Source organism: Rhinopithecus bieti, unplaced genomic scaffold, assembly GCF_001698545.2.
Source record: "Rhinopithecus bieti isolate Rb0 unplaced genomic scaffold, ASM169854v2 scaffold_23405, whole genome shotgun sequence".
Classification (NCBI taxonomy): domain Eukaryota; kingdom Metazoa; phylum Chordata; class Mammalia; order Primates; family Cercopithecidae; genus Rhinopithecus; species Rhinopithecus bieti.
Genome location: NW_016811519.1, coordinates 2,704,583 through 2,727,215, shown reverse-complemented (window position 1 = coordinate 2,727,215; position 22,633 = coordinate 2,704,583). Strand labels below are relative to the sequence as shown.

Below are 22,633 nucleotides of genomic sequence, written 5' to 3'. Positions count from 1 at the left end.
ATTAAAGAAACCCCATGGTAAAAAAAATCCTCAATCATTGTTTGTTTGTTTTGTTATTCTATGGAACTTTATGATAATACTGTCTCTTTAGTATTTTTCTTAGCAGGAAATATGACAGCAAATACTGCCAAAAATCTTTAAGCAACGTTCTAATTTCTGACACTGTTACACAATATATTCAATTTATAGGTCTTCTATTATAATGGCACTTAATTTTACTTAAGATGCCATTTTTGGATGGGCACAGTGACTCACGCCTGTAATCCCAGCACTTTGGAAGGTTCAGGTGGGCCAATCACCTGAGCTCAGGAGTTCAAGACCAGCCTAGGCAACATGGTGACACCTTGTTTCTATAAAAAATGCAAAAATTAGCTGGGTGTGGTGATGCATGCCTGTAGTCCCAGCTACTTGGGAGTCTGAGGCAGAATTGTTTGAACCTGGGAGGCAGAGATTGCAGTGAGCTGAGATCGTGTCATTGCACTCCAGCCTGTGTGACAGAGCAAGACTATGTCTCAAATATATATATATATATAATTTTTATTAACTTATTACACAAATAATGCAAACTCATTATAGAAAATTAGAAAAAAATGATAAGAATAATTTACCTTAAAATTTGGGATAACCACTGTTAATAATTTTCCCTGTATTTATGTACAGGGAATGTATGTGTGTGCATATTTTTTAAAAAGAAGGATTGTACTTTTCATACAATTTTGTAACCTACACTTTTCTTTCCTCAATGTATTTTGAATATCTTTTCATGTCAATAGGTACGTTATTATCCTTAGTGACTACACAATATTTCACTAAAATGTCATCTTTAGAAGATGAGAAGAGTTATTACAAAACTTTATATCGTAACACATTTGCCATATTTTTAGCCTCCTCTCAGAAGAAGTAGTTCTGTTAAAGAAACATCAGCAAGTAAATTTGAAATGTACAGTTCATTAGCCTGGATTGCAATAAGAGCTGCTGCACAGGTTAGTGTGATTTTTGTTTAATCTTTCTTTTTACCGTCTTATCTGTATTCTCTGCCTTTAAGGAAAACAGTATACCCATAAAAGAGAAAGGAGTTAGGGTGTGGTACCTCATGCCTGTTATCCCAGCACTTTGGGAGGCTGAGGCAGGAGGATCACTTGAACCCAGGAGGTCGAGACCAGTCTGGACAACATAGTGAGAGCCTAGCTCTACAAAAAATTTAAAAATTAGCTGGGCATAGTGGCATGCCTGTAGTCTCAGCTACACAGGACGCTGAGGCAGAAGGATCGCTTGACTCTGGGAGGTCGAGGCTGCAGTGAGCTGAGATCTCACCACTGCACTCCAGGCTGGGCAACAGAGTGAGATCCTGTCTCTAAAGAAAACAAGAAAAAAAAAATTACATTATTTGGGATTTGTGCCAATTATGTTTCTTTGGAAAGATTAGAAATACTAGTTATGTTTAGTGTTTTCAATCTCTGTATTAGCCAGACTTAGTTCCCTTTGTTTCACCTTTTCTCAATGAAACTATTGGCAGATACACATGTGCACATATTTGACATTTTGGCAGATATCTGTTATAGCTAGGTGAGGTAGCTTATTTAAAGTGACTTATCCATTAATTAAATTGTCAACCCTAAATTATTTGTTTGACTATGATATATTCTACATGTCAGGGATCACATATTATTTTTTCAGGTTGTCCTTTTTTTCTTCCAATGTATATGGAATATTATTTTATGAATTCACTTTTTTCACATTATTTACCTAATAGATAATCTATGAATTAGAAAGCTTACATTTATAATTCTAATTTATGCATTAATTGTAGGTCAGTGAAGCTGTGCTGGCAATTAACTTACTTATTGGAAAGAAGAATACTAGAACCCATAAAGTTAACCAAGTGGCATTGCCAAATATCCCAGAATTTGCTGCTCTGGATCTTTTGTCTTCATATACAGATTATTTGCTTGGTATGTTTGGAGATTTACATATTATGCAAAAAACTGACATATGTAATATAGAATCAAGTTTCAAAGATTTAATTATAATTTGTTGGCTTTTAGCTTAGATGGCGGTAATGTTTGGGGGTACTTCCAGGGGATCACAGGGGTTCTAGGGCCAAAATAGAGAGCCCTTAGCTCACTGCACATGTGTACGTGTTAGTCAGCTGCTGCATTTCAGATGCATGTTCTTGTAAAAAATGATATTTTACATGTTTCTTTTCCAGTTCACACATATCAAGTGGGACCTTTTTGCCTCTCTGATTCTTTAATCCAAAATCTACACTGACTCTCCCACTCTCATATGCCTCCCTCCTCTTTTCCTCAGTTATTTTGTATTTGTATGTATGTTTGATTGTATCTTTAAGCTCTTTCTCTCATTAAATTATCATCAGCTACCTGAGGGCAGGGTCTTCATCTATTCAATTTTCATCTACAGCAGATTGCACAGTGCTTGCACATAGCAGACATTCAATATCAACATTTGTTAAAAGAATTAATGAAAGAGGTTAGCAAAATTTAAACTTGACTGCAATACTGTTTATGTTTTTGCTTAGTTACTCCTTTGATAGTAAACTATAATATAAACCTCTATATCAGATAACTGGTAACAGGCATTTAACATTCATTTATGTGTTTTTCCATTATTTCACTCAAAAAACATTTATCGAGTGTTTGTTGTGTGCTAAGCACTTGGATAGGTGCTAAGAAGTAAGATACTAGTCTTACTTCCAGACTGGAATTTCACTAACATCCATCTCTAATTTTGCTTGGTGCTAGGTCAGCATTGAACCAAAGGAGAAGAGTTTTAACCTGACAGGGGTGGGAGTGATCATCCTAATACTTCTGGAATCACATCTGTAGACAGCGGCTTACTTTGCTGCATTGTTGGGTCAGCCTTAGTTAAGGTGTTAATGTCTAACGTCCCCCTCTTTGGCTCTTTACTGAAGCATTTGTGTCCCAAATTATTTTGTGAACTATTTTATAGATTTTTTTTTTTTTTTTTACGCTGAAGCTTTGTTTTCTTATTTATCGTGCCTGGTAGAATTTTGCTTTATCGACTTTCTGAGCCACAGCCTGAACGTCGGACTGGGTGCTTGCTCTTCTTTAAGTTCCCCGTAGATGGGTTCTCTGAGGACAAAGCCATTGACCCAACACAGGGCAGTCTGGCAGCCCACTTTTGCTTGACACTGTTTGGCAGCTCAATTCTCCCTGGTTCAGAATGCCCGGAAAGCATCCCTGTTAGAAGCACACATTATTGTACAGTATTAATAATCAAGAGACTTCAGTTGACATCCTAACTCTGCCAAACCATTTCATTTCTCTCAGCCTCGTTAGAGACTAATCTACTGTAGAATCTGAGGCTAGTTGCTCAGTCTCTTGTCTGTAGACTGAGAGATTAGTCAAAATCTTAGACGATAATTCAAACTTCCAGTATGGCTATTTCTTCTTCATACTGCCTCCTTATTACTTCTGAATGATGTGTCTACTTTATCCTAATCATTTCCTTGTGTCCTCCCAATTTTTAGGGCAGGGATGACCAAAAACCACCCTAAAACTCAGTGGCTTACGGCAACAGGAACTCATTCTTCCACTCAGCTCATGTGTTCTGCTTCAGGCTGTAGGTCGGGTTCAGGTGCACTCTTACGTACCATTTGTCGTAGGCCCAAGCTAAAGATACAGTGGTTAGCTGGGGCATGATCTTCTCATGGTAGATACCAGAGCGAAAGAACCACAAAACAAATCACTCAAATGCATTTAACGCCTCTCTTCACATCCCATCCCATTGGCCACAGCAAGTCATAGGGCCAAGTCCAGTATCAGTGAGCTAGGGAAATATACACTGCTTGAGCAGGAAGGGAGAGAGGCATGGATGTTTGCCAAATGATAATTGAAATTATCGCGTATGACAAATTCAATGGCCAGTGGCTACCTGAGAAGAACCTCTGTATGGTTCAGAGGAGAGAACCATAGGAAAGACATGAAAAAGGTGCTGTGATTAATTAATGATTTCAGCCGTGGGCACAGGGGAAAATGGCATCTTCTAAACCAAACCATGTTTGTTGATCCAGTTGAGTAGGTAGTCTTCATCTCAGTTTAATACTAGAACCTAAGCTTTCTTGTTCCGTGTCAGTGGTTTTCATAGCATATTACATTTTTTCAGTTTCCATTTTATACCATTAGCCCTTCTTTACTATTTTAACTATGAAATTACCAAATTTTAAAATCCAATCTGTTTTGCATTTTGCCTTGCCTTAAGAATAATAATTTTGCCCTCCAGTCCTTTCCTGGCAGGCTGATAATTAATTCATGCTGATGACTTCCCTCACTTCAGTGTTTGGGTTAGAAGGAGGTTCTGAATTCCCACTTGGTTGCCGCAAATACCCAGATGGCAATGAGGTTCATATTATAATGGCTTGCTAAAGGGCAAAATTCCTTAACAACAACAAATAAAACTTGTTTGATTTTCCTTGCGTTAGCATAAATTAGCACCCAGCAAAAAACCTCCTCAGTAATCTTAGCTTTAAACAATACTAGCATTGATCTACACATGAGGTGATGAACAACATTTACTGTTATTGTATGCAGAGTACTGTACCAGATACTCATATTCAGAGAGAAGGAAGAATCAGAGAACACATCAAGGAAGCAGGTCTTACCTTCCATGAGCTTCTAGTCATGGGCAATCAGAACAGGCATATACCCTGAAATGATAGACAGTCATTTTTTGGCCAGGCGCAGTGGCTCATGCCTGTAATTCCAGCACTTTGGGAGGCTGAGGTGGGTGGATTATTTGAGGTCAGGAGTTTGAGACCACCCTGGGCAACATGGTGAAACCCCATCTCTACTAAAAATACAAAAATTAGCTGGGTGTGTTGGTGCACACCTGTAGTCCAACTACTCAGGAGGGTGAGACAGGAGAATCGCTTGAACCCAGAAGGCAGAGGTTGCAGTGAGCTGAGATCGCACCATTGCACTCCAGCCTCAGTGACAAAGTAAGACTGTCTCAAAAAATAAAATATAAAAAACAAAATTCATCTTTTAATAAGAGCATAATAGGCTGGGGGCGGTGGGTTACGGCTATAATCCCAGCACTTTGGAAGGCCAAGACAGGTGGATCACTTGAGGCCAGGCGTTCAAGACCAGCCTGGCCAACATGGCAAAACCTGATCCCTACTAAAAACACAAAAATTAGCCGGGTATGGTAGTGGGCACCTGTAATCCCAGCTACTAGGGAGGCTGAGGCAGGATAATAGGTTGAACCTGGGAGGCAGAGGTTGTAGTGAGCCGAGATCGCGCCACTGCATTCCAGCCTGGGTGACACAGTGAGACTCTATCTCAAAAAACAAAACAAAACAAAAAAAGGAGCGCATAGTAATGAAGGCAAATTAAAGTGCCACAAGCTAAATCCATCTATGCCTTCTAGGGGAGCTGGACACAGGCAGGATGGCATATGAGTTAATTAAGAACATTGTTTTCTGGGAGAGGTATATTATGGGGCAGGTGTAAATTGACGCAGGGGAAGCAAATTTTATCAACAGAGCAATTGATGACAGGAGCATCATGACAGAATGGACTAGTCATGTGTGGAGAGTGAGCTATAGATCATCCTGCCAGGACCAGAGAGCAATTGTATGACACCTATAGCACAGTAAGAGAGTTGAAGTGATGCACCTAATACAATTACTGAGGTATTCTCTGTAGGAACAGACACTTTGAAATGATGGCACTGGCAATGTGGGGCCATGTTTAAATTCAATGCAAAGAAACATTTATTTCATGCTACCTACTTTGGGTCCAGTTATATTCAAGTATATACTCTGTCATTTTGTCTTGATTTTCTTGTAGCCTTGATAAAAAATTCAGCTGGGATTAAAATTATTAAATTCTGTATTTAAATTTTGAATTCAAAGTAACATTTAGGATTACTGGTCTAAGATGCAGCCTCTTACTACTACATAAACACATATACAGAAAACTACAAATGCCTGTCATACTAAAAAGTAATGTCAGTGAATGTTAGGTCCAGGGTCAGGTTCCAGACCATGCTGAGGTCGGAGGGGTGTGGGTGGATGGGGAGCGGGGAGTGTGGAAGAGGGAGCTGAAAGAACATTCAGAGGGGCTGTAGGTACGTGAAATACAGCTTTATTCAGCAGCTGTCTCATCAGCAACTCTCTTACACAGACTGCTCTGTCTTGGCTTCTTGCTCTGGCCACTGCTACACACAGCTGCATAGCCAGCTCTCCCTTCAGGGTTAGCAGCTTAACTCTTTCTTTCTCTGGGCATGAGTGCACCTATACAGTGTCAACATGGCAATTATACCTTTTACAGACAGCAGTGACTTAGAGCCAAATGATGAGCCTTCCCATGTTATGACTACATGGCTGTGATAACAAGTGGAGTTATACACCTGCACTCTAAACTCGCTGAGTCACACAGGATGTAAACATCCTGCTTTGCCCTATCCTTGACCAAAGCACATCCATTACCTTAGAGTGAACCTATTGTCAGAATACAAAAAGAGATCTACGGAGCAGAGCCGAGAATCACAACTGGGCTTTAATGTATGTTTTGCCTCTTGAAACAGAGCAAAGCTTCCAACCTGAAAATAAATCTGATTTTTCCCTCCCATGCCATCTTGCCCCTGGTGCAGAGATACAGGGTCAATGACAACTAACTAAAAAGTGGGAAGCAATTCCTCTACTATTATCTTCTGTTTTCCTATTCCTCTAACACACAATTCCCCATAGTAGCGGAACTGGATTGGCATATTACTACTCAAATCCCAAATAATTATACTACTTATAGGTGGGAATGGAGAAAAACCATCTGTGCTAGTGAAGGTGGTGTGTGTGTGTGTGTGTGTGAGAATTTGTGTGTGTGTGTTGCATCCGAGTATTAGAGATGAGACAATTGGGTCGTGACAAGGACCAGCCTCAGTGAAGCAGAGTTGTCCTGGTCCAATGCCTGCAAGAGTCCAGAAACTCCCCTCAGAGATTCATACATTGATCATTTAAATCTGAGAAGGGACAGTACCATGGCTAAGAGGAGAGCACACACCCTATCAATTGTCAGGCACTAGGTAGGAGGAGACCATGTTTATTCTAGACAGAGTCAACAAGGTAAAACGAGAAACAACAAATGGCTCATGTGAGAGAAAACATTCTCAGAAGAGCACAGTGGAATGCTGTCCTGGAGACTGAGAGATAGATTACCCTTCATTGAACTGGAGGAGACATAACAAGATTGTTTGCTACCCTTAGCAGGGCGCAGGCCATTACACAACGGCAGAAAGCGATGACTCAGGAAGTACCAGATAATAATGGGATGAGTGGCACCTGATGCTGTGTGCCAGCACTGTCTTACTTGATTTCATTTACGTTTCAGGAAGATCCTGTGGGAGTGTCATTATGCACATTTATAAATGAGGCAAGGTGCTCATTCAGAGAGGTTATGTAACTTGCATACTATTCCACTACTAATTCAAATCCTGATCTATCCAATTCTAAAGGCTGTGCTGTTAAGCTTTATGTTAGGTGTGATAAACAAGTATTGCCAGGAACTCAAAATGCAGAATTGATGCTTCTAGTCAGCCTGCTGGACTGCTTGGATGGAGCTGACATGAGCGATGCCTCTGCCCTACCCAATCCAAACACATAATGGTGGTGGGTAAATAGTACAAAAATTTTTTTAATTGGTAGCTGAGCTGGAAACCAGGAAAGGAAAATTCCAAATTGCCAAAGCAAATTGGGGATTTGGGGCAGGGCCTGAACCTGAGGACTTCACTGGAGAGGGATTAGAATTAGGCTTTAACAGATGGAACTGGGACTTCAGTACCAGACTCATGGAGCAGTCGGGAAAGAGGGCCCTGCAGGTAGGGAAAGTCAGAAACAAGATAACTGTATAAATGGGGATTCAGAATGGGCTTCTCCAGAAACTGAGGACTGGAAATACACTGTCCACTGGCTTGAGTAGATTCAGGGAAACGTGACAAGTGCCCACATTAAAACCCACTTTAGGTCGTAAGGTTGTAATTCACACCACCTGAATGATACATGGAAACTGGCATTTTAAATACTGGCCCAGAATCAGGGAGCTCTGGCCTGGGCTGATAGGAAGCTATTGCAAAGGGATCCTCCTCCATGCAGGGCATAAGGGACTCTTCCTCCATCCTCCCCAATTCTTCTGATGATGGTTATAGTACAAATTGTATCTGGACAAACTCTGGTAACATCTTTGGATTAGGAAGAGAAAATAATTGTAATATTCAGTCAGAATAAAAAGGAACAAACATTGAACTGTTCTTAGTTTTTCTCTGCAGCATTAAAGACCGGATTACATTGGTCAAATATGTATGGAATATTTTTTCCTTTTAGTTTAATTCAATTTTTTGAATAGGTAATTTATTCTCAAGAGTCAAAACTCAAACGATACAAAAGGGTATCTTTCCATCCTCTCTGCAGGTGTCCAGTTCTCAGTTCCCCCCAGAAGCAATCAATTATCAGTCTATTAGTGTCCTATTCCTGCTATAACGAATTACCACAAATTTATTGTCTTATGGTTCTGGAGGTCAGAAGTCCAAAACAGGTCTTATTGGGCTAATTCAGGTGTCACCAGGGATACATTATTCTAAAAGTTTTGAGGGAGAATCTGTTTCCTTGCATTTCCCTGCTTCTAGAGGCCACCTGAATTCCATGGCTCATGGCCCTTCCCTTTATCTTCCAAGGCAGCAGTGTAGCATCTCCAAATCTCTCTGACCCGGAAACATACTCCTCTGACTTCGTTTCTGCATATACAGACCCTGTGATTACATTAGGCCCACTTGGATAACCCAGGCTAATCTCCTTATTTCAGAGTCAGTTGATAGGTGATTGGTCGGAAATCTTTTTTTTTTTTTTCTTGAGACGAAGTTTTGCTCTTGTTGCCCAGGCTGGAGTGCAATGGCATAATCTCAGCTCACTGCAATCTCTACCTCCTGAGTTCAAACGATTCTCCTGCCTCAGCCTTCTAAGTAGCTGGGATTACAGGCACCCAGCACCATGCCCAACTAATTTTTGTTTTTTTAGTGGAGACAGGGTTTCATCATGTTGGCCAGGCTGGTCTCAAACTCCTGACCTCAGGTGACCCACATGCCTCAGCTTCCCACAGTGCTGGGATTACAGGCATGAGCTACCATGCCCAGCTCGGTCTGTAATCTTAATTCTCCTTTGCCCTGTAATCTAACATATTCATAGATTCTGGGGATTAGACATGAACATCTTTAGGGGACCATCATTCTGCCTGCCTACCAGAGTCATTTTCTTGTGTTCCCCACCAGAGATATTATGTGCTTATATCAACTGTCAGAGTTCCATGGCAGAGGTCAGAATGAACTCCAATTCACTCAAATAGAATGAGATTTATCAAAGGACTTTCAAAGTCAATGGGAGGGCTAAAGAAACAGTTTCTAGGTTAAGTGTCCAGAAATGACTAAGCCACATGTAACTGGACCACCAAGGTGCAGCTTTTGTTTATTTTCTATAAAGGAAACTGTAGATCAGGAATTTGTCTGCAAGGTAGAAAGCCTCTGCTCAGCTGTAGGCTTAAGAACCACACTTCCTCTGCTAGAATCACACCAGCCAAAGAGATACATTTAATCACCTGTCCCCTTCACCACTTAACCCAGTTCCACCTCCAAGTTTTGCATGAATGCACTGAATTTATAATACCTAAAATCCCATCCAGGACAATAGCTGCAAGGAAATCGGGGAAGTGTCATTTTTATCTTCATAATTTCTACAGTATAGAACAGCACATTTGGAAGTTAAGACAGATGTTGAGTGAACCAACCTGGTATATACACTGATACATTGACAGATTTTTCCCATAAAAATACAAATAGTGGTATAATTGCACACATAATAATGCTCCTTGCTCTTTTTTCTTTAAATTAATATAAATGTATCAACAATTTTTTCAAATCATCACATAAGCAGCTTTTTTATGGCTGTATAATATTCCTTTATATAGGTACAGCATAATTAAATTCATTCGTCTCTTTTTGCTAGCTATTTGTCTTGTTTCTACTCTTTTGCTATTACGTACATCTGTATATCTTATACATTTATATCATTTTGTACATAGGCCAGTGTATCTATTGGGTCAATTCCCATAAAGCAAATGTCTAGATCAAAGGGTAGTTTCATTTGTAAATTTGGTAATTTTTGCCAAAATCATTCCAAAAAGGTTATGCCACTTTGTACTCTTGTCAGCAGTTAATAAATGGTCTTTTTTCAACACCCTTGCTGACAAAGGTACATTATAAACCTTTTTTAAACTTTTGTTGACATGGTGGGAGAACAAAAGGTTCAGATTTAATTTGCACATCTCTGGTGAGGATGAAGGTTGAACATGTTTTTGTGAACTCTCTGCTCATAATCTTTCTCCATTAAAAAAATTTGGCCTTTAAGTATTTGTAGAAGTCCTTTATTATGAAAATCAACATCTTAGTTGTGATATTTGTAAATATATCTTTCTAATTTTTCAGTTGTTACTTAACATTTTACATGATTTGTTTCATGAAGAAGTTTTTTATTTCTATATAGTAGAAATTATTAATCTTTTTGATAGATTTTGAATTTCTGTCATAGTTAGAAAAGTCCTCCCTACTCAAATTCTTTAACTCACGGAAATCTATTTGGAATATGTAAAGTGTGACAAGTGGATATAAATTTAATTTTTCCAGATGGCTACCCTATTTCTGTACTTTTCTTTGAGTTCTAATTGATCTGTCCATTCTGGCTTCAATACATTTTTAAAATTTTTGTAACCTTATAATAATATACTTCATATAAGGGTAAGTCCTCATTAATTACTCTCTCTTTTCAGAATTGTCTTTTGTGGCTTTTTTGTGTGTTAAGTCTGGAAGCAGCTTGTCTAGTTCAAAAAAATAGCTATTTATGTTGTTTCTACTCTTTTGCTATTACATACATCTGTGTGTACGTAATAGCAAAGTCCTGCTGTATTTTTATTGAGATTATGTTATATTTAGACATTAACTTAGAAATAACTTACATTTTTATTCTACTGAAAGATCTTAACCAAGAATATTATATGCCCTTTGTATTTTCTAGTTCACATCCCTTAGGGCGTTTTAACATTTTCTTCAAATAAATGTTGTATTTTTCTGGTTAGGTTTATTTTTAGAGATGTTGTCTTCTTATTGTATTGTAATTCAAAAAATTATTTCTATTAGTTGTTTTTATGTACAGAGGTTATTGATGCCACTATATTTACTTTATTATCCTTAGGTATTTTTCTCCACTTGATCATCCATGAACAAGGTTGTAGTCACCAATTATTTTCTGTAAATAGTCAGATAGTAAATATTTAAGTCTACTTATTTAAGTCTTTATGGTCTCTGCTGAACATACTCAACTTGCTGTTGTAGCATGAAAGTAGCCATAGTCACAGTGTGAATGAATGAGCATGGCTGTGTTCCATTAAAACTTTACTGTGGGCTGGGCGCGGTGGCTCACGCCTGTAATCCTGGCACTTTGGGAGGCTGAGGCGGGCGAATCATGAGGTCAGGAGTTCGAGATCACCCTGGCCAACATGGTGTAACCCCGTTTCTACTAAAAATACAAAAAATTAGTTGGGCATAGTGGCAGGCACCTGTAATCCCAGCTACTTGGGAGGCTGAGGCAGAAGAATCGCTTGAACCCAGAAGGCGGAGGTTGCAGTGAGCTGAGATGGCGCTACTGCACTCCAACCTGAGCAACAGAGTGAGATTCCGTCCCCCACCCCCAAAAAAAAACTTCACTGTGGACATTGACATTTAAGTTTCATATGATTATCGTGTAACACAAAATGTTATTCTTTTAATTTTTTTCCAACCATTAAAAATGTAAAAACCATTTTTAGCTCATGAGTCCCACGTAAACACGTGTGGCCAGATTTCGCCCATGGGCTAGAGTTTGACAACACCTAGACAAGGTGAACAGAGGTCCTCTGCTGCTCACATACTTGTTCCTCCTATTATATCTCTAGTTTTTGTTTTTATTGACAAGATGTTACTTGGACTGTGAATATTCTTAAGTATTATATCTTTATTGTGAATGACACCCTTTAACATTATAAAGGTCCCGACTTTTGTTTCACTTTTTGGCCATAATTCTACCTTGCCTAGTACTGAGATCACAAATATTGCTTTCTTTTGGTTTACATTTTCTTGCTACACATTTTCCCATGTTTTTATTTTCAAACTGTTGAAATAATTTTATTTTAAATATGCTTTTATATAGGGCATAGAGTTGGGTTTTCTTTCTTATAAGGCCTGATAGTATTTTTCTTGTAATAGGTGATTTAAATGTAAATGTATTGATATGTGGGGTATGTTTGATGTTATTATTTCAGATAACTTTACAATATGTATACATTAAATTAGGAAACAAAACCAATAAAATTAGAAAGTTGTAATTTTAGGGGAAAACTATTAGCCAACTTTTCAGGAAAATTAGTTATAGCAAAAGAAAACCTCTCACAAATGATAAGAAAAAAGTAATCACTGATTTTAAGAAATTAAATTTTTAAAGATTTTTTGGTTCAACTTTAAGCAAATTTGAAAACTTCTATGCAACTTGTAATTTCCTGGGAAAATATAATTTACCCAGATTTACTTTAGGTAAAATAATTAGACAAATCTATTAGTATAGAAAATATACAGTTCTGTTAGAAATTAAAGCTAAAAAATTAAAGTTTATTAACTAATTTAAAAAGAATAGTAGGCCAGGCGCGGTGGCTCAAGCCTGTAATCCCAGCACTTTGGGAGGCCGAGACGGGTGGATCACGAGGTCTGGAGATCGAGACCATCCAGGCTAACACGGTGGGCTAACATCGTGGGCTAACACGAAACCATCCCGTCTCTACTAAAAAATACAAAAAACTAGCCGGGCGAGGTGGCGGGCGCCTGTGGTCCCAGCTGCTCGGGAGGCTGAGGCAGGAGAATGGCGTAAACCCGGGAGGCGGAGCTTGCAGTGAGCTGAGATCGGGCCACTGCACTCCAGCCTGGGAGACAGAGCGAGACCCCGTCTCAAAAAAAAAAAAAAAGAAAAGAATAGTAATAAACTCATTACAAGTTAACATAAATAACATATTACAGATCTCGTTAATGTCTGACTCAATAAAAGATAGTTGAATTCTCATACCTACTTCTGCAGTCAATCTGCTGCAATATGATGTTTTGGTTGAAATAATTAAAAAAAAAAATCCAGCCTCACACAGATATGTAGTTAGAAAATGGAGGAGTATTTCAACAGCCTTTTCAGATAATTATCGATAGTCTTCTTTGAAACTAAACCAGAACTGGATAAGTGGTAGTTTCTTAAAAGTTAGTTCCAAAGTAGAATCTGAAACTATATCATTAAATTTTTTGAACTCTGTTATATCAAAATACATTAGTCTGTCTTGTAATTGAATGACATCTTTTACCCATGCATGATTTTGTAACAGTGTGTATTATGCATTTGGAAAATATGGACTTCAAATATGCAGGTCTTCTAAACATGTATACATTTTATTGAACAATATAAAACATGTGAAAATGTCACCACAATTCCTATCAGAAAATTCTAAGTATTGAAACGTTCATAGTGGTAGATATAAGTTTTCCGTTACTTCAAAACTTGAATTTTATCTTTGGCAGCACACCTGTCAGTTATTTCCCTGGAAGTCAGGAATACTTCTTTCATTTTTGAACAAATGTTTACCTCCTACCTAAGTCTGAAAACACTTTGTCTTGTCAGCTGTTCTTTCAGTAAAAATGGCTGTCCATGAAAAAAAAAAGTAAAAGTAGTCATTCAGTTTGCAACTCAAAGAATCACTTAAGTGCTTTTCCTGGAGACAGCCATTGTACTTCAGTATGCAGCAGGAGTGCTTTTTGTGTGCTTCCCATTTTATCACAGAAAAGATCAAAAAAGTGTGTGCTCAAGGGTCAATAGTTAATAACATTAACAACTTTTACTGCTTCATCAAAGATACTCTTTTGTTTTTTTTGAGATGGAGTTTTGCTCTTGTTGCCCAGGCTGGAGTGCAATGGCGCGATCTCGGCTCCCCGCAACCTCCGCCTCCCGGGTTCAAGAGATTCTCCTGCCTCAGCCTCCCGAGTAGCTGGGATTACAGGCATGCGCCACCACGCCTGGCTAATTTTGTATTTTTAGTAGAGACGGGGTTTCTCCATGTTGGTCAGGCTGGTCTCGAACTCCTGATCTCAGGTGATCCACCCGCCTTGGCCTCCCAAAGTGCTGGGATTACAGGTGTGAGCCACTGCGCCCGCCCTGTCAAGGATATTCTTAAATGAAACTGACATTTAAATCAATGTGTTCATTCTACTGTGAGGGCATGGCAATGAAGAATGCAAGCACTGCTAGGATGGTTTGGTGCCACTACCTTCCTACATTCCTGCTAAGGCACTGGCCATTAAATTTACCATTGCTTTTGTGCCATCAATGCCAAATGCTAACACAGGTGTTCCAGGATAGACCGTTAGATTCAAAAAAAGTTGCCAGTCATTCACATAGGAAGAGATCTTCTTTGAATAGTGTATGCTGATACTGTTAGACAAATATAAGCAAAACTGCAAGTCTAGCCACATCTGTAAATGTGAGCCATTTGTAGTACATCTGTTATGTACTCATACAAATTTTAAAAATAAAAACAAAAGGTAATCTAATCATGCTTCTTTAAAAAGTTTTCAGCCATTTACAAGGCAAAAGTATAATTTTGCAGATGAGTTACGAACTGAGTCTTTATGTTTGCAGCTACATTTAAAATCTAACAAGTTATTTTATTATTGGAAAGTGCCATGATTTCATCGACTAAATTTTTATCCATGGGTGATTACTGCAAATGGAATATTTTGGTCTTAGACCTCAGAATGTGCATTCATCAGTATCAACTATATAAAATTTTATTAGTCTCTAGGTTTTTGTGTACATTTCTCTAATGCATTTATCTAGCTTTTAGTTTGAAAGGCTGCAACAAATAATTTTTTTTGGCTCATCACATATAGGTTTACAATTTTAAAATCTTTTTTCTTTAAACTATGAACAATTGGTCTCAAAACAATTCTTCAGCTTGACTGTCACTATAATACTTTTCAAAAATGCACAGCTCATCATCAAGAAGTATACTTTGCAATTTCTTCCTGAGATTTACATCTTAGTAGCATCACCTGCATCCTTCTTTGTACATTCTACTTGATAACAACTGCCTTGGGCATTATTCTACACATTTTGTGGCTTAGGATTTTTAGCTCTTCTCTGATTTACTGAAAATGGAATTTGTGTTTTTGTTACTTGTTTTCTTTGTTGTTTTGGGATAATTTTCAGGGGAAAAAGGGATGTGCCAATATTATATGAACGTCTTCAGATTGGAAGTCACCACAAAACAACTAAGCGTTTTACTCTATTATACAATGTATACGGAAAAGAACACAAATCATGGCCAGGCGCAATGACTCACGCCTGTAATCGCAGCACGTTGGGATTCCAAGGTGGGCGGATCACCTGAGGTCAGGAGTTCAAGACCAGCCTGGCCAACATGGTGAAACCCCATCTGTACTGAAAATACAAAAATTAGCTAGGCGTGGGGGCAGGCACCTGTAATCCGAGCTACTCGGGAGACTGAGGCAGGAGCATCTCTTGGACCCAGGAGGCAGAGGTTGCAATGAGCCAAGATCATGCCATTGCACTCCAGCCTGGGCAACAAGAGTGAAACTCCCTCTCAAAAAACAAAAAACAAAAATACCTCACAAATTACGAATTTACAGCTTCATTAATTATCACAAAGGAAACCCCATGTAACCATCACTAGGTCAAGAAATGGAATAAGACCAGCACCCCAGAAGTCTACATCGTGTTCCCTTCTGGCCCCTAGTAACCTCTCTTCTTTCTGATTTGTAACGGATAGATTAGTTTGGCCAGCTTTTGAATTTTGTATAAATGAAATCATATAGTCTGTATTCTTTTCTGTCTGACTTCTGTTCACCCTTATGTTTGTGTGATTCTTTCTTTTGGTGGGCATAATAGCACAATTGAGTGTCCATTCTACTGTTGGTAAACGTTTGGGGTTATGAATAATGCTGCTATGAATATATTTGTATGTGACATTTTTGTGCACAGATGTATGTGTTTTTATAATATGCCAAGGAGTGGAATTGCTGGTCATAAGACATAGATGATTTTAGCTTTAGTGGGTATTGCCAAGAAGACCACTTAATCTTAATTGCAATTAAGATTTCACTACATGAAATCTTATATTAATTATGTATTTATTATTTATATATTAATTTATATATTAACATGTATATTAATTATATATTTCACTACATGACCAATCAAGTACAGGGTCTTGTAAAGACTACAGTGGTTTACTTTTGGTGAACTTTTTAAAAAGAAAGTTACTTGAGAATGCACCCCAGCACACACGGTTGCAAATGAAGAAAGAAGTAGATGTAATACAGAAAAAAGAAGGGAAGAGAGGAAAGGGCCCTCAGTGTTGCCAGCTATGCAGTAGTCCAGATTGCAATTAAGATTAAGTGGTCTTAATTTGAAATTTATTTTGATGACAAAAGAGATTGAACACTGGCCTCAAGCCTGTAATCCCAGCACTTTGGGAGGCCGAGACGGGCGGATCACGAGGTCAGGAGATAGAGACCATCCTGGCGAACACAGTGAAACCCCGTCTCTACTAAAAAATACAAAAAACTAGCCGGACGAGGTGGCGGGCGCCTGTAGTCCCAGCTACTCGGGAGGCTGAGGCAGGAGAATGGCGTGAACCCGGGAGGCGGAGTTTGCAGTGAGCCGAGATCCGGCCACTGCACTCCAGCCTGGGCGACAGAGTGAGACTCTGCCTCAAAAAAAAAAAAAAAAAAAGAGATTGAACACTATTATATATGATACATTGGCTCTTGCATAGCTTTGGGGGGTGAACTTTTTCTCAAATGATGTCTACTTTTCCTGGGAGTTTTCTGTCTTTGATTTAGAGATATGGGGGCGTTCTTGATATACTCTGGATATGACCCTTTGGTAGATTATTGCAAATATCTTTTCCCATTCTTTGTTTTACCTTTTTATTCAGTAGTAGTTTCTTTTGATTATCCAAAGTTTATAGTTTTATGCCAAATTAATTAATCCTTATAATGGTTTGTATGCTTTTGTGTTCAGTTTCAGAAATCTTTTCCTAAACAAAATCATAAAGGTACCTTCTATGTTTTATCATTTTAATCTTTCACATTTAGATCTACAGTTCACCCAGAGTCTATTTTTGTGTGTGGTGTGAGGCTGAAATTAATATTAACTTTTTTCTGTATGTATACACATTTAACCCAGAACAGTGTATTTTAGAAAACCCCTTCTTTACAACACTGCAGTGTTACCTCTGTCATAAATCAAGTGTCCACTATGTGGGGTGAGAGAGAGGAGAGGGAGAGAGAAAGAGAAAAGGACTGACTCAGCAAAGAATTTTCAACTTTCAACTAACTGATATTCAAGATAGAGATAAAGGAAAAAATAGGAGGTGATCATTACAGAAACAAATATAAGAATAGTTTGCAGGATTGAACAGAGATCAGTTCAAGTTGAAAAGGCCTATTGTGTTCCAAGCAGCATGAATGAAAAAGACTAGACCTAGGTCCAAAATGAAATTTTAAATAATCACAGATAGCGAGGAGTTGACAAAAAATATTCCAGATGGGGAAGTTCAGTCCAATGAGAAAGGAATGAGAATTTGACTAGCATCAGGCTTCTCACCAGCAATAGTAGATGCTGGAAAGCCACAGAGCAAGGCCTTTGAAGTTTAAGGGAAAAATGAGTGTCAACTAAAATTATATATTTCACTAAATGATCAATCAAGTACAAGGGCCTTGTAAAGATGCCAGTGGTTAACTTTTGGTGAACTTTTAAAAAAAAAGTTACTTGGGAATGCACCCTAGCACACAGAGTTGCAAATGAAGAAAGAAGTAGATGTAATATAGAAAAAAGAAAGAAAGAGGAAGAGAGGAAAGGGCCATCAGAGTTGCCAGCTATGCAGTAGTCTAGAAATACATCAGTACAAACTGGAGTGGCAAGTTTGTGATCTCAAGTATGTCTCCAATAGCATGAATGGATTCTAGGCAGCAGATAGAATGACTAAAAAGCTAGATGATATTAGGAATATGGTGAAGAGTGCAAATATTACTTCTCTCAACAAGGAAGAAAAGACATTCAGAAATTCTAGGGAAAAATATTCTTTAAGTATTCATAGTCCAAATATGAAGTGAATTAGAATATGACCTGATTTAGAGACTGATGTGAGTAAAAACGATCCCTTTGACCTTTATGCTGAGAATTTTACCCTTTGTGGGTCACAAGTTTTGACAGTGACCCTTAGTGAAAGTAATTTAATCATATTGAAGCAAACAATTCCTATACAATCATAATAATGTATTATTTATTGATTTTCAACTTATTGACAAAACAATGAAGGGTTTGTTATGAGTATAGAACAGAATGTAAATGTTACCAACTTTGGAAATAGAAAGCCCAGCAAGGAGAAGGCCATAAAGGGATGCAGGTACTATTAGAATACAAAGGAAGACATCAAGAGATACAACTTGTATTTGGTGGAACCAGAAAGAGCTTTTAGAACATTGTTGATGTATAAAAATAGGGGAACTAAAAATGGTGATATAACTATAAACATTTTGAAGTGAAGAGGAATGGTTTTATGAGCTCATATTTCATCTGTCACAGAAAAAGTCACTAGATATATTTTCTAAAACTGATAGTTTAGGAAAATGCTATAAGGAAATTATTTTAAGAGTTGGAACTAACTGCTAGAAGAACTGAAGTACAAATGGTTAAAAATGCTTGTCTCTGGGAGAGGGAATTTTATTTTTGATTATGTAAATGTTTGACTTTGATCAAAATAAGCAGCATATTAAAAGACACATCATGTCAAATTGGATTATTTCCAGAAATGCAAATGTAATTCAACATCAGAAAATCTGTTGAACTAAGTCACTACTTTAATAGATTGAAAGAGAAAATAATAATCATCTCAAATAGGTACAGAAAATTCAATAAAATTCAACAACCACTTATGATTCTAAAACTGGGAATTAAAAAATATTAATTTGAAAAAGTTACAAGTGGGAAAACATGCCAACTGTATTTAAAATCAATATTCAAATGCTAAAACTATTACCTTTAAAATCAAGAGTAAGAAAAATGCTATTGTTACTTTGATTCACAATTGTTCTGGAAGTCCTACCCTGCAGAATAATATAAGGAAAAGAAATAAGAAGTACAAATAATGGGAAAGAAGAAAAAAATCCATCTTTCACTACAGATTATTCACATAGAAACTTCCCAAGATGTATAGGCAATAAAAAATATTTAGCAAGGTTGCTGGATGTAAGATTTTATTTCTATACATTTTAACAGAAAATGTATTTTTAAAAGATGTTATTACAGTAACTACAAAAAAAATAAGACCTTTAGGGACTAATCTAATGAAAGTTGTGAAACAATTGTAAAATTTCATTGAAAGAGACAAGAAAACATACCATGTTTATAGTTAAGAAGGCTCAGTATTGATAAATGCCAAGTATTCTAAAAATGATTGATAGATTTAATGTAGTTTAGTAATAGGTTCTATTTTGTGGAATTTGACAAACTGATGCTAAAATTTATATAAGAGAACAAAAGGCAAGATTGGTCAAAATTTATATAAAAGGACAAAAGGCAAGATTGATCAAAAGACACCTAAAAAAGAACAACCTACTAATTCCACCTCCAGGTAATTTGTGCACGTATGCGCCAGACAATATGTACTCAAAATTTATAGCAGCCTTGTTCATAACAGTAAAGACCAAAATAAAACAAAATTAGAAAGAAATCACATGTCCACCAATGGTAGAATAGATACATAAATTGTGGTATATTCCTATACTGAAATACTACATAATAACAGAAAAAAAAGTGAATAACATCTACCTGCAGTAGCCTGGCTGAATTTTCAAAGCCTAGTGTTTAAAGGAAAAAGAAAATAATAGATAAATGCACTCAATATGATTCTCTTCCTATAAAGTTCTAAAAAGATAAAGTTAACAATGTTTTATTTATTACATGTTATGTAATGTATATGTTTAAAGAGTAAAGGACAGATAAGGGATTAGTAACACAAAATTTTGGATAGTGATTATTTCTGGGACATGAGCTCAGGCAGTGAGAGAGAAATGGAAGTAGAGAGAGGCTTATAAGATACTCCCAAAGTACTGGGAATTTGTATTCCAAGGTGGATGGTGAGTATGTAGAGATTCATCTTATTCAAGAAAACATGCATAGGCCATTAACCATAGAAGATTCTATTTATCTTCCTTTTATCGCTTCCCAGAGACAACCACTATTCTAATCAAATATTATTTATTTGCATGTAAATGATACAAATAATCATATTGTTTTCAAACTTACACAAATGGTATCATACTCTATATTGCCTGGAACCTGTGCTGACTCAGTATATGTTGTCAGGATCTATCCATCATTACTCTTATAATGCCCATTTTAAAGAAAAGTAAGAGGTCAGGCGCAATGGCCCATGCCTGTAATCCCAGTTCTTTGGGAGGCCGAGGCAGGCGGATCACCTGAGGTTGGGAGGTCAAGACCAGGCTGACCAACATGGAGAAACCCCGTTTCTAATAAAAACACAAAATTACAAAATTATCTGGTCGTGGTGACACATGCCTGCAATCCCAGCTACTCGGAAGGCTGAGGCAGGAGAATCGCTTGAACCCAGGAGGAGGAAGTTGCGGTGAGCCAGGATCGCACCATTGCAGTCCAGCCTGGGCAACAAAGGTGAAACTCCATCTCAAAAAAAAAAAAAAAGGGCGGGGGGAAGGAGAGAGGAGGGGAGGAGAGGGGATGAGAGAGGAGGAGAGGGGAGGAGAGGAGAATCAAAAGCCCAGAGAGGCCCAAGGCACAGAGAGATTCAAGGTCACACACTAGTGAGTGTACAGCTGGGATCTGAACTGAGATTCCACACTATATTTTCTCCCATATAGATCTAATTCATTCACTTTAAATGGCTTCAAATGATTAGACTCCTGTTTATATTTTAAAGTTTCCTTTTTTTAATATTGCAAACAGTACTTTGTGCAAACCTCTTGGTACACATTTATGGGTATCCGCATTTTCAGTTTTCTTAGATCTTGCCAAATTGCTTTCCAAATAGTTGCCCTCACAAGTAATGTGTGAACATTCCAATTTCTTCACATTATTACCAATATTTATTATTTTCAGATTTTGGTATCTATCAGTTCCTAAGGGATATGAAATGGTAATTCATTTTAATTTGCCTTTTCTAATTTTAGTGATGCTAAAAATTTTGGTCATTTGGGTTTACTTTTCTATGAATTGCCTGTTGATATTCTTTGCCCACTTTTTCTATGAATTGCCTGTTGAAATTGTGTTGCTTGACATTTGTTTGTTGATTGGTACAAGGTGTTTACACATATTAGAGAAGGATAATTCACATATATATATTAAATATCTTTTTCTCAGTCTGTGGTTGGTCTTTTAACTTGGTGTTTGGTGTCTGCGTGATACAAAAGACTTTTATTGAATGTAGTATCATGTGTCAGCATTTCCTTTATGAGCTGTGCTTTTTTTCTGTTCATGATTGTTTTTCAAGGAAAGCATACCATTGTATTACAAAAAAAAGTTTTTCACTTTCAGACAACTACCAAGTCCTCTTCCAGACTTCCTGTACATTTTTGTACCAAAATGATGATGTGTGTGACAGCACAGATGGTAGAAAAAAGACTCAGACCAAAGTGGATATTACATGGATCCTTCTACTGCGCTACTATATTCACCTTCAGAGGATTAATAATCTGAGCAAACTGCTAGGTAGGTTTTTGATGTGTTAAGAGAGAACATATTTCTTTCTAATTCCTGTTTAAGTCGTGTTTCTTGTTGAGAATTATAAGATACTTTGACATCCTTCTGAGTGACTGTCATCAGAAGATGAAAATTTCATGGGTTCTTAACCTGGGATACATGCATCTTTGGATAGAATAGTATTTCAATGTAATTGGTTTCTTTAGAAATTCTCTATATATTATTTCATATGTTTAAAAACATTATGATAAGGAGGCATCCAGAGGCTTTCTAAGACCACTGCCAAAGTGGTCCATGGCTCAGAGCAGTTAAGAACTAGTGATTCCAATGTGACAGTTTATGAAATGAACAAGATGACATTTTGGCTTTAGAGAAAGAGTGGTCCAGTAGCCAGTATGTCAAAGGGAAGAAATGCAAGACTTCAGATGGGATATTAATTCCATGGAGTTTTTTTTTTTTTAAATCATTGGTGCTATCTAAAAAATATCCAGAAAAACTGATAAAATCTGCTTCACATCAGTCCCCCTTGTGATTGTGTGACATTGTTGTTTTATCTGTGCTCATGATGTTGGTGATCCAGTGTTACCCATCAGTGCAAACAGTCAGAATAGGTAATTTGACCCATGTCAGGACACTGTGATGGGGAAACCAGCAGGGCAAATAGGCTGAGTCACAGAGTTGCTAAGCACAGTTACCAGGAACTAACAAGCCCTCTGAAAGGTGTCAGGACAA

At 37.6% G+C, this 22,633-nt stretch overlaps 1 protein-coding gene across 1 annotated transcript in view; it reads left to right on the top strand.

The window, feature by feature from the left end:
- Positions 1-22,633, top strand: part of CFAP54 (cilia and flagella associated protein 54) — a 374,000-nt gene that overhangs the window by 255,953 nt on the left and 95,414 nt on the right. The window contains 3 exon segments of the mRNA XM_017893969.1: positions 885-983; positions 1,811-1,952; positions 21,737-21,910. Coding sequence (XP_017749458.1) covers positions 885-983; positions 1,811-1,952; positions 21,737-21,910 — 415 coding nt within the window.